Source organism: Aulonocara stuartgranti (genome assembly GCF_965226115.1).
Source record: "Aulonocara stuartgranti genome assembly, chromosome: 15".
In the NCBI taxonomy this organism is placed as follows: Eukaryota; Metazoa; Chordata; class Actinopteri; order Cichliformes; family Cichlidae; genus Aulonocara; species Aulonocara stuartgranti.
The window spans coordinates 25,194,036-25,208,382 of record NC_138951.1 but is presented as its reverse complement, the minus strand read 5'-3'; the positions used below and the strand labels follow the sequence as shown (position 1 = coordinate 25,208,382).

Sequence of the window (14,347 nt, the reverse complement as noted above, 5' to 3'; positions counted from 1 at the left end):
CGAGGAAAATCGTGCCAGCTCAGCAACTTCTCCACTGTAAAAATAAAGGTCAAACGAGCAGCCAGAGACAAAGTTTCATCCTCTGCTGAGTCAGACTGCGCTGCTGCTGACCTTGGTCACTGCTATATGCCTCACCTGAAAATAAAGGATTAAGTTGTTGGTACTCTAAATCAATAGCTACCAGCAGCTTGTATCGACAGTGTGAGGTACTTCTGACAGATATTGTTCTTTACCTTTTCATAGTTTATTACTTATCGAGCTGCAGGTACAACATGTGACACTAAAATCTGTGAAATAAGAAAAGAAGTTGACCTCATGCTGTTAGTGTCCTCCTTTTCCTTATATGATGATATGAGGAATACTTGGAGGATCCTGGGATTTTTTACCAAAGCTTCATCTTTTAAAATGTGACTAAAGAAGGTTAAAAAAAACCCCTGAAACAAACATTTAAATCTAATAATGTGGATGCTGATCGTGTTGCTACTGACAGATGAATCATAGCGAGATGAGGCAGGTATGAGCAAGAAGTCTGATCATATTAAGCTCTGCATTGTTTGCAGCACGACAGAAATGAGCTTCATGCGTTTCATCTGAGTCATTTTCTGTCATTTCAGTCTGAAAGGTGGATTCAGCCTGGCAGGGAATTCCTAATTCATTAGTTATCCGTACAGAGTGATTAACTGAGCTTTACAGAAGGTCTCAGCCTCATATTTATTCTCTTCCACTTTGCAGAACAGAGTTGAAGTATCACGATGTGCAGAAGACTAGAAAATTAACTTCTACAGGATCATATTTAGCAGTTACTCCAAACAGACACCTATGTGAAGTATGAATAAAGTCAGCTCTGCATGTAGAGACTCGTTCATTTAATCAGTGCGAGTGTAATAAAAAAAAGAATATTTGGTATTGACATCATGAAGCAGCTTTCAGAGAAAACTCATGCTTCTCTAAAAAGTAGATTTTGTGAAAAGACATTATTTTTGCCACCAATAAAGACACCTTTGTATATATGAATACACATACACATGGATTTGTGAGAGTAGCAAAGTTTGCAATGATCTTTTTTAGCACGCCAGTCGAATCCTTTAATAAACCAGAGGTTAAGTGGTTGAATATATGCAGGGATGGTGGCCGTGATGTCACCCGTTTGTTGGTGCTTTAAAACCAGATTTCTTTTTTGCACCCAGACGAGTCACCCTGTATGTTTAGAAGCTAGCATCTTTTAAATGCAATCTATTGTGAGAGACCGTGTAAGACAGACTACACTGAAAAAAAGAGCATGTTGGATTTACTTAATTCAATAGTGGACATTGGTTGCACACAATTGTTTTGCTTTGGCAGAAACTTAAATGACGTAGTTAAATCAACACAACTTATTCATATTCAATAAGCCAGTGTATTTTGTGTTGATGAAACGTGACTGAAACATATTCAGATGAAGTAAGTTGAGCTCTTGGAATATTTTAATCCCCACAATTTTTTCATTTTATTCCAACACTATACAATAACTTTTACGCCAATACTACTTGTGTCACGGTTCGGCATGGCAAACCGTGGGGGGTGTGGGGAAGGAGGACCCAGGCGCGGTGCTCTATGTACAAGCAGTGCGTTTATTTACAGTGATGGAACTGATACACAACAATAATACATCCCCGTGTGCTCCCAACTTCCACTCCGTGTCTTCTCCCCGTGTTTGTGCCCATGTGTCTGCTCCCTCGTGCCAGTGCACTCTGTGTCTGCTGCCCTCTCATCCAGCAATCCTTCCTGGGAAAATAGAGGCAGTAGTTAGTACCCTCAGTTCACTTGGTAAGCTCACACTCACAAACAGACCAGCTGGAGAACTGATGGGAAGTCTCACGAAATGATCCCGTGTCGGTGGGAGCTCCAAGACTCTCTTAAGTAGCTCCCCCGACGAGGCCTGATCAGCAGCAGGTGTGTGGCTTCGGGTGTGGCCAGTCCACCAGCAGGGCCACACCCACCAGGCCTGAAGGCGCCCGCAGAAAAACACACACACACACACACACACACACACACACACACACACACAAGCAGGGATAACGAGGGACAGCAATACAAAATATACATTATAATATTAGTCCATAACTGCTCAGGGATCCTGGGTCGCTCAGACCCAGGACCCTGACAACTTGGATCTATTGAACCAACCACCATGCCACCAACCCAGGGTTAACAGAAGTAGAAAAGCTGTGGTTTGAAGGCTTGATGCTGAATTTCCTGTATGTTTTTGTCCTTGACAGGTTGTCTGCCTTTTATAACTCCAGTGATTTTCCTGCAGTTTGAAATCTCATGCGATCTTGTAAATTTCATCAGTCCAGAAACTAACCACTCTTACTACAGTGTATCATGTCATCTCAACTTACAGATCCTACATGATTTAATTACGTTCACCATAGAAACATTAAATTATTTTGTTCAAATTACAAGTTAGACTTTTGTAAATGTAACAACCACACCGAAAAAAGTAGAGGCGACTGCTCGACTTGACTGAGATGGATACCTTCCTCAAACCACGATCCGAAGCGCGCGAGATTAAATCATGTGAGATTTAACATTGCCATATTATTGACTTACTTTGCTCAAACATGATATGAACAATTTAATATACCCTCTCTGCATATCATGTACTTTCTGCACTATATAATTACACTTAACTTTAAAGCATGAGGCAATTGTTTTAAATATACGTAAGATGCTTACATAAATTCAAGAGATGGCAAATCCCTTTTTTCAGTGTAGACACTTCTCTCTCCTTGCTTCTGAGGGATCTTGATGTGTTCCTATGGTACATGAGATGGTTTCTGCAGACCTTTCTGGGTTTTCTCCACAAGACACCAAAGGCACTATCGAACAGTCTCCTTCAACTCTTAGCTGCCATCACCAATTGACAGCTGAATTGAGAAACATGTCAGCAAGTCGTGTTCTGCGGATGGCATAGTGGTGCGGTGGTTAGCGCCGTCGTCCAACAGCAAGAAGTCCTGTGTTTGAATCTGCTGGTCCACTAGGTCCAAAGGTGATCAGAGAAAAAAAAAGAGACTATGAGCTACGATGGCAGAACTAACATACCTGGTGACAGCTGAGATTTTCTCCGTAAGAAAAGGGATGGATGTTTTTTTAGCTGGTGCTTGTGAGGACAGGAGAGGTTCTCCACAGGTTTGAAGTTGTAATGTTGTGAAACTGTGCTTGGATAGGAAGGAATTTCCCCATTCAAATAGGCTCATTCAAACCAGGAGAACTTAAAGTGTGACAAAAACTTTATAGAGACTGAACAGCAGCTCAATACCACAACATGAGAAGGGCCTAATGAGTCAGTCAATAACTGAAATGAAAGTGCTTAAATGACATTTGACAGAAATAAAAGTCCCTGTAGTACTCCATTTAAAGCTCTCTGACAGTTTGACATATGATCTTTCAAAATGTCACATGAACTACTTGAGTTACATTTAAATTCAGCTCTCCTGCTGATGGCTGAGGCCAGATGACAACACTTTGCATGATTTACAGCCTTTTCACACCTGACAGCCCAAACCAAGACTTATTTTTTATTACAAATGCATAATATTTGGTGCAGTTAGTTTCTGTTCACATATCACGTACACCCAAGGACTAAATTATTCTACATGACTTACCTATATCTACTTCAAAATGACTGGTTTGTAAAGCAGTGTGTGTCTAGCATCAATGCAGTGCTTAGAGTATTATTTGAAGAAATCAATTAACAGATTAATTTTGTAATCACACTGTATTGTGTTTGCACACTGCTGCCGCAGCTTTATTGTCTTCTTTATTACCTCCAATACCTTGCCTCATCTTTCTCACCACCTCTTTTTTGCTTGACTTTCATCCTGCATTATTGTTTTTCTTTGTTTTGGTTCTAAAGTTAACCTGACATTCTCCACATTATTAGTCTGAACTATCCAAAATAATGAACAAAATGTCTCTAGACTGAGACCATCCCTGTTTCCTTCGACCTAGAAACTGCTGTTTGGTCAGTCCGGAGATAGATGACGAGATCTGTAAAATCACAATCACGAGAGAATTAATCGTACCAGGCTCAAACAATCAAAGAGCTGGTACAGACCAAATACTGGCCAACATGGTTGTAGCTATGAATGAAGGTTTATCCAAACCTGTCAACTTCATGTGCACATTTTCCTTACAATGACAACAAGAATCACTTAACAGTATGCTAACTACAGAGCAGAGAATTGCCGTCCTTACCAAAAGGTTTTCAAATGATTCTCTGTAGGCCTAGGTCATTTAGGTTTTATATCAAACTAATTCGTCTGATGTTCTAGGCCAAATAATTTATGCTTGCATATTTTCTCCTGCCATGTGAAAAAAAATTAGAACAAAATGTTTAATGTCGTTAGAGACAGAAATTCTGAAACGGTGCACGATGGCTTAACACAGCGGTCCCCAACCTTTTTTGCGCCATGGACCGGTTTATGCCCGACAATATTTTCATGGACCGGCCTTTAAGGTGTGGATAAATACAACAAAATAAAACTAGTACCGGTACTGAAAAAAATAAAATTTATTCATAACACATGTGAAAAGACCCAGGAAAACCGAGTAAACGATAAAAACGATAACAAAATAACGCTGAAAACCGATAAAAACCCTGAAAACTATACATTTCACACCTGAGCCTCAACTCTCGCGGCCCGGTACCAAACGACTCACGGACCGGTCCGAGGCCCGGGGGTTGGGGACCGCTGGCTTAACAAACAATTGTTGTGCTTGTATATATCCAAATATATCGAAAGGCTTAATAATATCCCATCGTTCTGTGGCTGCCCAAACATATTCAAGACAAACGCATAAGAGATATCAGATGCAATGAGAGAGCTAAAGTTTTTCAGTGATACCAACGTCACCTTCTTTTGTACCTCCTTTCGGTGTGCCAGCTAATTTTTATGAAGCTCCACAGAAATCTCATTATGACAACTTAAACTTCTTTCAAACAGAGCAGATCTCTTCTGTGTCCAACTAACTCGACTTCTATAGGAAGGAGCTTTACTGGTGATGAACTCCTGGGTTTCAGCTATTGACTCAGCTCTGACTTTGGATGCCCATGTAAAATCTTTGGTTCGCTCCTGTTTTTATCATTTGAGAAACATTGCTAAGCTGAGTCCCATTGTATCGCGCTCCGAATTAGAAATTGTCATTCATGCATTTGTTTCATCTCGTCTGGACTACTGTAATTCTTTGTTTACTTGTTTATGTAAAGCCTCTTTGGATCGTCTGCAAGTTGTTCAGAATGCTGCTGCAAAGCTTCTGACCAAGTCCTCCAAGTTTTCCCATGTCACACCCCTGCTGATTCAGCTGCACTGGCTCCCCGTTAAATTCAGGATCCAGTTTAAGGTTTTGACCTTGACTTTCAGTGCCCTGCATGGACAAGCACCAACATATATAAGTGAACTTTTGCATCCATACATTCCCAGCAGGTCCCTGAGATCATGTGACCAGGGCTTGCTTGCTGTCCAGCACACGAGGCTGAAAACAAAAGGCGACAAAGCTTTTGGAACTGTGGCCCCCAGATTGTGGAACTCTCTCCCTTTGAGCCTGAGATCTGTGGACTCAGTGGTCACTTTTAAAAAACAGCTAAAAACCCATCTTTTTAAACTTGGTTTTAGTTGATTTTTATTTTTAGGTTTTAGCTTCTGTGAAGCACTTTGTGATTTTTATCTTGAAAGGTGCTATATAAATAAAGTTTTACTTACTTACTTACTTACTTTCGGCTGTGACCTTTACAAGATTGACACTGTCAACGAGAACACCACAGTTTTAGCTCACCACACATCGACTTGACAGATACGCCTACCTGCAAGTTCACCGCCTTTCCCCGACGTTATAATTCAAAGTTTACCATTGTGACAAGGTAGCGGAGATCCACTGAGGAATGCAGAGGGACAGGTACGAAAGGGTAGAACTAAACGGAGCTGGTCCGAGGCTCGATAGATGAAGTTTCCAAGATTATCAGCCTTTACACAAACACACACAGAAATACAGAGGAGGATCTTCAGACAAACTTAATATCTCTCAAATACATAAAAACCAAGACCTTTTTATCGTGTCAATCATATTTCTGACAACCCTTTTCTATCTTTGGAAGTTCCAGAATGACCAGTGAGCACATCTTAGAAACACATCTCTATCAGTCTAGGCAACCCTGCAGGAATATCAATATTATATGCATGGATGGAAATAAAGCAAGAAACTTACTGCAATTAAAACTTTATTGCCAAATTGAAACTAGGCAAAGTCCCTGAATGCCTTGGTCTCTGGCATCATCAACATCATCTCAACGCTGAAAAATAATCCCCAACAAATGCTGTTACACCTGTCTGAGCAAAGTTTTGTAAAGGTTAACTAACTGTGTTGACAAATGACTGAAATTTGTGTTTTATATATAAAGCTGAGCCAGTTATCTTAAAGAATCATAAGCTATAAAGGAGGAAAAGTTTCAGTATCTTCTTAAAGCACACTTTGACAAAGTTGACTGCTTCCTGTCATGGCACCAGTTTTTCGAATCTTCTAACACCAGTGGACCCCGGCTCTCACCAGCTTTCACCAATCACTGCCCTCTGACTACTCTCACAAATCCATGTGTATCTGACGTGACAAAAGGTATAAAGAAGGTGATCAATAAAGGATGGCACAAGACAGAAAATAAGGGATTGTTTGGAAGGATGCACGCTCAACTGCACTCTGACAACCGGAGGCAATTCGAAGACACCCAAGCTCCCGCTGCTGCTGGAGTTCAGCTCGCTATTTGTTGAATATTTTAGAGGGCTGCATGGCAAGAGGGAAGCAATGAAAACTTCACTCTAGAGTGAATTAAGTAGACTCTGACAGAAGTCAGATCAAACCGGCCAGTAACACAAGAAAATGAGGGTCCTTCCCGTTGACTTAGCTCTCACGACTTATTAGGTTGTTCCCATGGGGGTCGAAACACACAGCAAAGGCCAAAATTTGCCTAGATAAATTGAAACTGAACTTTAGCAGTACCCGACATGCTAGGAGAAAAAAAATCTAATCATGGTCATTCTGTGTTGAAGTAACTTAGTGACTAATCAGCAGCTGCTAAAAAGTCATTCTGCTTCAAAGGGAAGGCTCTCTAAGAGGTTTGACAGTTCATTTAGGGTCACTTTTAACCTGTAAATGACATAATAAAAAAGAAAATTACTTAAGGTGGATTTTTTGTGTGTTCAAAATAAAAATAAGACAGCTATACTGTTTATTTTATACAGTTTGATTAAGGAAATATATTAGCTTTAAAACAATCTGGCTGCCGTGTAAGAAGGAATGAATTAAAATCAGATTCTGGCATTTATAGATATTTTACTCCACTGCATAACAATCCTCTGCTGCTGCTTCTGCTTACTCACATATGAGCCAACACTGTTTACAAGGAAAAGCAAACACTCTTCTTGTGCTGCAGGAAAGCTACAAGTAATTTCATTCTGCAAAACAGATTCAGTCTGGCAGGATTTTCAAATTCATTTCATCATCCTACCAATCCAGCTGCCCTGCACTGCAAATACACACTGTGTTTGGTGCTTTATTTCTAATTTTAATAGCCTGGAGCCTTTTGTAGGACATGTCAAAACAAGTACAGAAAAAAAGTATAGAAAATGTGAACACTAGTGTTGGTTCTGCATTTCACAGCCATACAGCTACAGTCGCCTACACCAGTAAATTATTTTGAGACAGAACTAGATGATCCTGGTATCAAATTTAGGTAAAAAGGACACCTGTCATACGTTCTCACTTGTTCTGAGTAGCCATCTATCCTTCGTGGTGATACAGCCAGAGGGTACCACATGTTACAGACAAGAAACTGGTACAGTTTTCTGACACTGGGGTATAGCCCATGACACCAATGTGCAAACTCTAGCCCACTCGTAAAGGTCAAAGATTTTTATAGTATCAAACTATAGCTCAAGGGTCATTAATATACAAAACAATTGCTGATTCTGAGGGGATCAGATGGGAGCTTTGAATGACTCTATATCGAATGACACATTTATTGTGTCATAATTTAAAAACAATGAGCTGATGATACAGTTAATATTAAAAAGACTGTTTAGGAGAAACGGTTATTTTATTCCTTACTGTACAGAAGTGCAAGAGATAATGACAAAGCATTCAGTTCAGTGTAGATGTATAAATAAAAGTATAAACAATATATTCATTATTGTTGCATTTAATTTCTTTTATAAAGTGTTAATTTTAAGTGAAAAAAAACCCAGCAGCTAATATTCAAGAATCTAAGTGTGTCCGCATTTTGTAGAAGGATCCGGGATCGAGCCCTGAGGAACACCAAATGTTTGCGCAGTTGCACTAAAAACACACAGTTTCACCTTACAGAAACTGATTTTAAGAACTTACCACGAAGTCTTATGATTTCCTCTCTGGTTTTCATCTGAAAGAAAAGTTGGACAGGTCCTCCTCTTTCTGACTGGTGGTATCAGGAAATCCTAGCTAATAGGTTTTCATGATGTAAGACAAAACAATCCTATTTTATTGTTTTAACCAATGTTAAAATATTTCAAGTCATGAAATGTGGATTTGCCTCCGTTTGCATTACCAGGCGCAAATTTCACATCAGCAAATGTGTACTTCCAGTCTGAGGTGCTAGAGTGGCTTATTCATACACAAGGTTTCCTCCGGAGGCGGAGCTTGACACACCTGATTATGGCATTATTGAGACATCTGTCACTCCTGACTTAGACTGAAGAGAAAATAAAAGAAAACCCAATTTAGGAAGTATAAAGTTCCCACCTGCACGTTATGCCTGGTCTTCTGGCTCCAATGGACTCACAATCAAACAGAACTTTAATCTGCAAAAACATGTACAATTGGACTAGCTACATTGTTGAACCAAGAATACAACAGCACAGGTGTTAATCTTGAGAGTTTTTAGCAGGTAAATCACACTGAAAAAAAAGAAGTATTTTTGTAGTGGTGAGAATAATATCCCCTATTCTCCTGAGTGAAATAGGGGACATCAGTATAGTTCTGAGGTATTCAGGTGGTTCATTTTCACCTGCAGGAGTTTCTGTAGGTTCTCGTAATATGCTTTTTTTTTCCATGGAGGAAATTAATTAGTGAAAACTGTAAACAGCTTTTTAAACTCCCCACATAAATGTCCCACAGAAAAGAAGCAGAAAGAAAGTCTGTCAACCATCCAAGAATTACAAATGCCGCAGATGACAAACTCAGAGAGAATGATTCAGAGCTTTGACAGCCTGAAAGAGGAGAGTCTGTGCCGCGCAAGAGGTTTTTATCTATGCATTAGCGGGTCGTTATCATTCCGTGGGTTTGAAATAATGTTGTTTTGTCAAAGCTGCTGGAGAGTCTCAGTTATGCACACCATGTACTTTGGAGGTGGTGCATGACACACAGGGTTATGGTATTACTGATATGAGGCTGTCACTCACAACTTCTCATTTTCCAATGCAAAGGTGGCGTGTTTTTCACCAGACCAGCGGGTTTTCCTAAAACCAGATTTGGCAAGGAAAGAACATTTTGACACACCTTTAGGTGGATGAAGTCCATCATATCCTGACTGATGACACCTGATGAAGAGAAATGTCTTGGATTAATGGTCCTCAGAAATTTCCCCCAATGTTTCCCCAATGTTCATTAATGTTTTTCCCCTCTTTTCTGGGAAATCTGAGGTATTTTTTCATCAGGGTGGCCCTTTATTCAGGTAATAATAAAGATGGGGTTCCAGCAGTCCTAAATAGACCACGAAAGTCCCCAGAAATATAAAGCTGAAATCCATTTATCGGGTCTAAATTAGATTCAGGTGCAGAGTGGAATTAAGATGAATGAAAACATTCAGCTGGCTTTTCGAATCAATCATCTACTTGCAGGTCTTACTTGAAAACTTCCGGACTGGAGATGCGGTCTCCGGGTGGGCGAAGCTTTTTAACAAACATGCACTCAGCCGCTGTGGCGGTGGGACTGGCATCACAAGCAACACTTCCTGCTGACTGTGTTATTGACAGTATGCATCCATTACTGGTTGTGCTCCTGATAAATGAGTGTCATTAATGAGGAGTGGACAGCACCTGGTACTGATGGTCACAATCAGCCTCTGGAAAGACTGAGAGCTAGCCAGCAGGAAGCCGTGGAGGACAGATGCTGGCTGTCAAATTAGCCTAAATTAAAGATAAAATCATCCATTTACCAGAGAGGATGGATTCAGACGTGTAAATCAGATTCAGAGGCACAAAGCCTCAGCTATTTTCCTTTTTTTTTATTCTAACACAGATTTAACACGGAAAACACGGAGGTCGTGTTGGTGCTTATGTTAGGCTCTACGATGGAGCTTATGATGAATCGGTGTTTGGAGTCTGACTCTGTGTTTATACTGTTGGTCATTTGATCACGAGTTCTAAGCTAACATAGTTAATATGGCTGCCTTTTAATCCAAGAGCAGAAGAGAGGCAGTGGGGCGTTCAGGAGAGAGCATTGATTTTGTCGCTCCACCGAAAGGTTTGAAGCAAGCAAGAGAGCTAGAGAAGATCTCATTTTTTAAATTAAGTTACAATAAACTCACACATTGGCAATAAAATGTTTAATACATGAAAAAAGGTAGCAAAAGGTGAGCCATTTCTAAAATGAGCCGCTGAGATGACAAAACTATGACAGTGAAAATGAGATTTCCTTTCCCAACATGACTCGGTCACATCATGATAAACAAAAGAAATGAGAAATGTGAGCACTTTCCCTGGCTGGTATTTGCTCGACAGTGTGTGCGTTACTAAGAAAAGCTTTATATACTGAGATTGATTGACATCATCTCTTCCCCTGTGTATTTCCACTGATAAGCTGAGACACAAACTGAACGTGACCGGGGTGGAAATTGTGCTGCAATATTCCAGTGATGCAAAAACCTGTAAAATTAAGATGAATGAGCAGAGTCATCCTGAATTTACAGCTTGCTAAAGCACATTACATTCATCAGCCTGACTGTGTTCCCACAGAGCAACCATGGGAATAAGCGGAGGCAGTCACTATGTTTGCACTGACTTGACAGCAGGTTATTAGGGGGAAACAGAAGGCTACAGGGACACTGGCGGATACGGATACAGCTGAACACGTCTGCTTGAGTTAAAGACACTTTCTGTTATTACATCAGGGTGCAGTGGTTTACACATAGTAAGAAGTTGCAGTGAGTAGCTGGTTCCCCAGTGGTTGAACGCTCTGAGCGACTATTTTCGACTCCAAGACACAAGGTGGGAGCCAACCAATCTCTAACCTTTTTTCCTATTGTGGCCTGCTTTGGACTGACTGCAGTCACTCTCTCAATGTTTTTAGATTACTGCTGTTTTTCTGCAATAAGGGATTCGACTCGCCTGGTCACCATTGGGCTGGAGTCTCCTTATATAAAAGCGAGGTTGCCAAGTTTGCTGTAACACAAAAATTTGTGGACGAATTTCTGAACATCTGTTTCACATTTAGGAAGCTCGGGCTGGATTTTGAACCAAAGTGGTTAATAGGAATTTCTGTGCATCTAGACAGCAACAAATTTGTGATTGTCACCAACTTCTCACATTTAATTCACTTTTTATCACAAATCGATTGCATGTGATTCTAACCTGACTCCATTCAATTGTAAATTTATTACTATTTTATCAAAATCTTAACACATCAAATTTCTCAATAACTTTATCTCTGACCTGTCTGGTGTCTAAATCCAATTGAGAATCTGTGGCAAGATCTGAAAACTGCTGTTCACAAATGCTGTCCATCTAATCTGACTGAGCTGGAGCTTTTTTGCAAAGAAGAATGGGCAAGGATTTCAGTCTGTAGATGTGCAAAGCTGGTAGAGACATACCCTAAAAGACTGGCAGCTGTAATTGCAGCAAAAGGTGGTTCTACAAAGTATTGACTCAGGGGGCTGAATAATTACGCACACCCCACTTTTCAGTTATTTATTTGTAAAAAAATGTTTGGAATCATGTATGATTTTTGTTCCACTTCTCACGTGTACACCACTTTGTGTTGGTCTTTCACGTGGAATTCCAATAAAATTGATTCATGTTTATAATAATAACATTGCATTTATATAGCGCTTTTCGGGGCCCTCAAAGCGCTGTACAATTCCGCTATTCATTCACTCTCACATTCACACACTGGTGGAGACAAGCTACAGCTGTAGCCACAGCTGCCCTGGGGCAGACTGACAGATGCGAGGCTGCCATATCGCGCCATCGGCCCCTCTGGCCAACACTAGTAGACGGTAGGTGAAGTGTCTTGCCCAAGGACACAACGACCGAGACTGTCTGAGCCGGGGCTCGAACCGGCAACCTTCCAGTTACAAGACGAACTGCCAACTCTTTGAGCCACGATCGCCTACATGTTTGTGGCTGTAATGTGACAAAATGTGGGAAAGTTCAAGGGGGGCCGAATACTTTTGCAAGCCACTGTATATATAAAATGTATTGAACTGTACTCTGTTAGTGAAACAATACACAGGGACCAAGATAAATAACACAAAAAGTATTTAATCAACGTATTCAGATTTCAGCTCAGTGTAAAAGTCTTTACTGCTCTTACTTCCATACACGTTAGTTTCATTTCTCAATGTCAGTGTGCATTCTCAAACAGAGCAGATAAGATTCAGGTGATTTAATGAAAACAAAATGCTATGTTGCAAGAAGGAAAGTAAAAGGTTAAAAAACAAGTGACAAACCTGACAGAACAACAGTGAAAGTTAGTGCATGTGAGAGGCAGGTGATGAGTTCTAGTCTTTGGAGCTTCCAAACCAGGGGTGTCAAACATAAGGGCTAGGGGCCATCATTGTTCTGACAATCTGGCCCTCTGGACAGTTTTGGAAAATATGAAGGAGGGCATAGATCTGAGACTTCATAGGTTTTCCTTACTGATAAAGACCCTTCCTATGGACATTCATACTACAAAGAAAGTAAATGAGTAATAGATAAACAAATGACAGAAACTTCCTGTTTTTCCACTATCCACAACAGAAATGTATGACTCTTGCAGTGGATTCACTGTAGGAAATTTAAATTAAAGTGTAAACATACACGGCAGACCCAGTGGCATTTTGATGCTTTTTATTAATGCTTTGACGGTTGCTGTCCACAATACTCACAGAGCTGCAGCTCTCCCGCTGCCGACTCAACATTATCACAACAACAACGCCAACCACAGGACCCAGTACAATATTTAATTCGGCGGGGCGTGATTGCGGATGCCGTGCAGGTGCGTCCGCCTCCTCTGCACGGCACCGCAGACCACGCCCCGCCACATAAAGTCTCTGAAATTGTGTCAGGTAACACAAATTTTCAGTTTTGCGCAGACTGTCATTGCCCAGAACAGTCTGCGCAATGAGGTCACAGACCTTTTCTTATAATTTTGATGAGGGTCATCGATGGGCAAAGACAAACGGCATCATACGATGGGAAGAAGAAGAACAGACCAAACCTCAGCCAGAAGAACACCTTACATGATCCATCCACAACATGAGGTCATTCATTAATATGCTGCTGCATGGTTTGGATACCTGGCTGTGAAAGTCCTGATCCTGAGCTTCATGTCCATACGGAAAGAGCGTTACTTTTCCAAGTCTTCAAATATCTGGTGTCCAGGCCACTGTGTGCCCAATTTTTAATGTTTATAAATCATAAATCAATGTAAGAAAGCAAGCACTTTGTTTTTTACCAGATAAATCACATTTATCTGTCTTCTCACGCAGAGAGAGACTAACATCAGTTCAACGAGCACCTTGCAGCCCAGTTATTAATATCCTTTCAAGGTCCCAATTTGGTGTGCCAATTACTCTCTGGTAATAAAATGATTCGCTGCAGTTACAGTTGATTTCTGAATCATCTGTCATATAAAGCCACAGACTGAGCATCTGGAAGTTCAATCAGCTCCCGGATCAGTCAAGGTCACAACAACTCAAGAAGTCATCTTTATCAGTCTAAATGGATCAACCCCCCAGCCCCAGCCCTCACGGATATAAAGAAAAAGTCTTTATACCTCCCATTTGACTCCCTTTAAACCTCCTTTGCATCCAAAATGTGCCAACACATAAAGGCTTAATCCTCTTCTCTTGCTCAGAGGATTCGGATGCATGTTTCTTTGAATCAGTTCTCTCACAAATTCAATTCTCTCTGTATTTATGGTGATCCTCATGTTAGCCTCCATGCTGTCTTTTCTCTCTTCACTTGTTCTGCTGCTTAACTCCATTTTTGTCATCCTTTCAAATACAGATTTGATGAAGCATGTGCTGAATTTAATAAACCTGTAGAAAGCTCAGAAACCTCCAACTTCACATTTCTGA

At 40.6% G+C, this 14,347-nt stretch overlaps 1 protein-coding gene across 3 annotated transcripts in view; it reads right to left on the bottom strand.

Annotated features, from left to right (window-relative positions):
• Window positions 1-2,419: 2,419 nt before the first annotated feature.
• mei4 (meiosis-specific, MEI4 homolog) overlaps window positions 2,420-14,347 on the bottom strand; it is an 88,664-nt gene continuing 76,736 nt past the window's right edge. Inside the window, exons 5-6 of one of the 3 annotated variants that reach the window (XR_014271408.1) lie at window positions 5,238-9,605; window positions 2,935-5,117 (exon numbers count right to left, since the gene is read on the bottom strand). Coding sequence is in view for 2 of the 3 variants with exons in the window: in XM_082505966.1 (XP_082362092.1) it covers window positions 2,927-3,019 (93 nt within the window). In the remaining variant the exon portion in view is untranslated. Of the gene's footprint in view, window positions 9,606-14,347 lie in introns of all 3 variants that reach the window. The other 2 variants (XM_082505966.1, XM_082505967.1) reach the window with 2 other exon arrangements.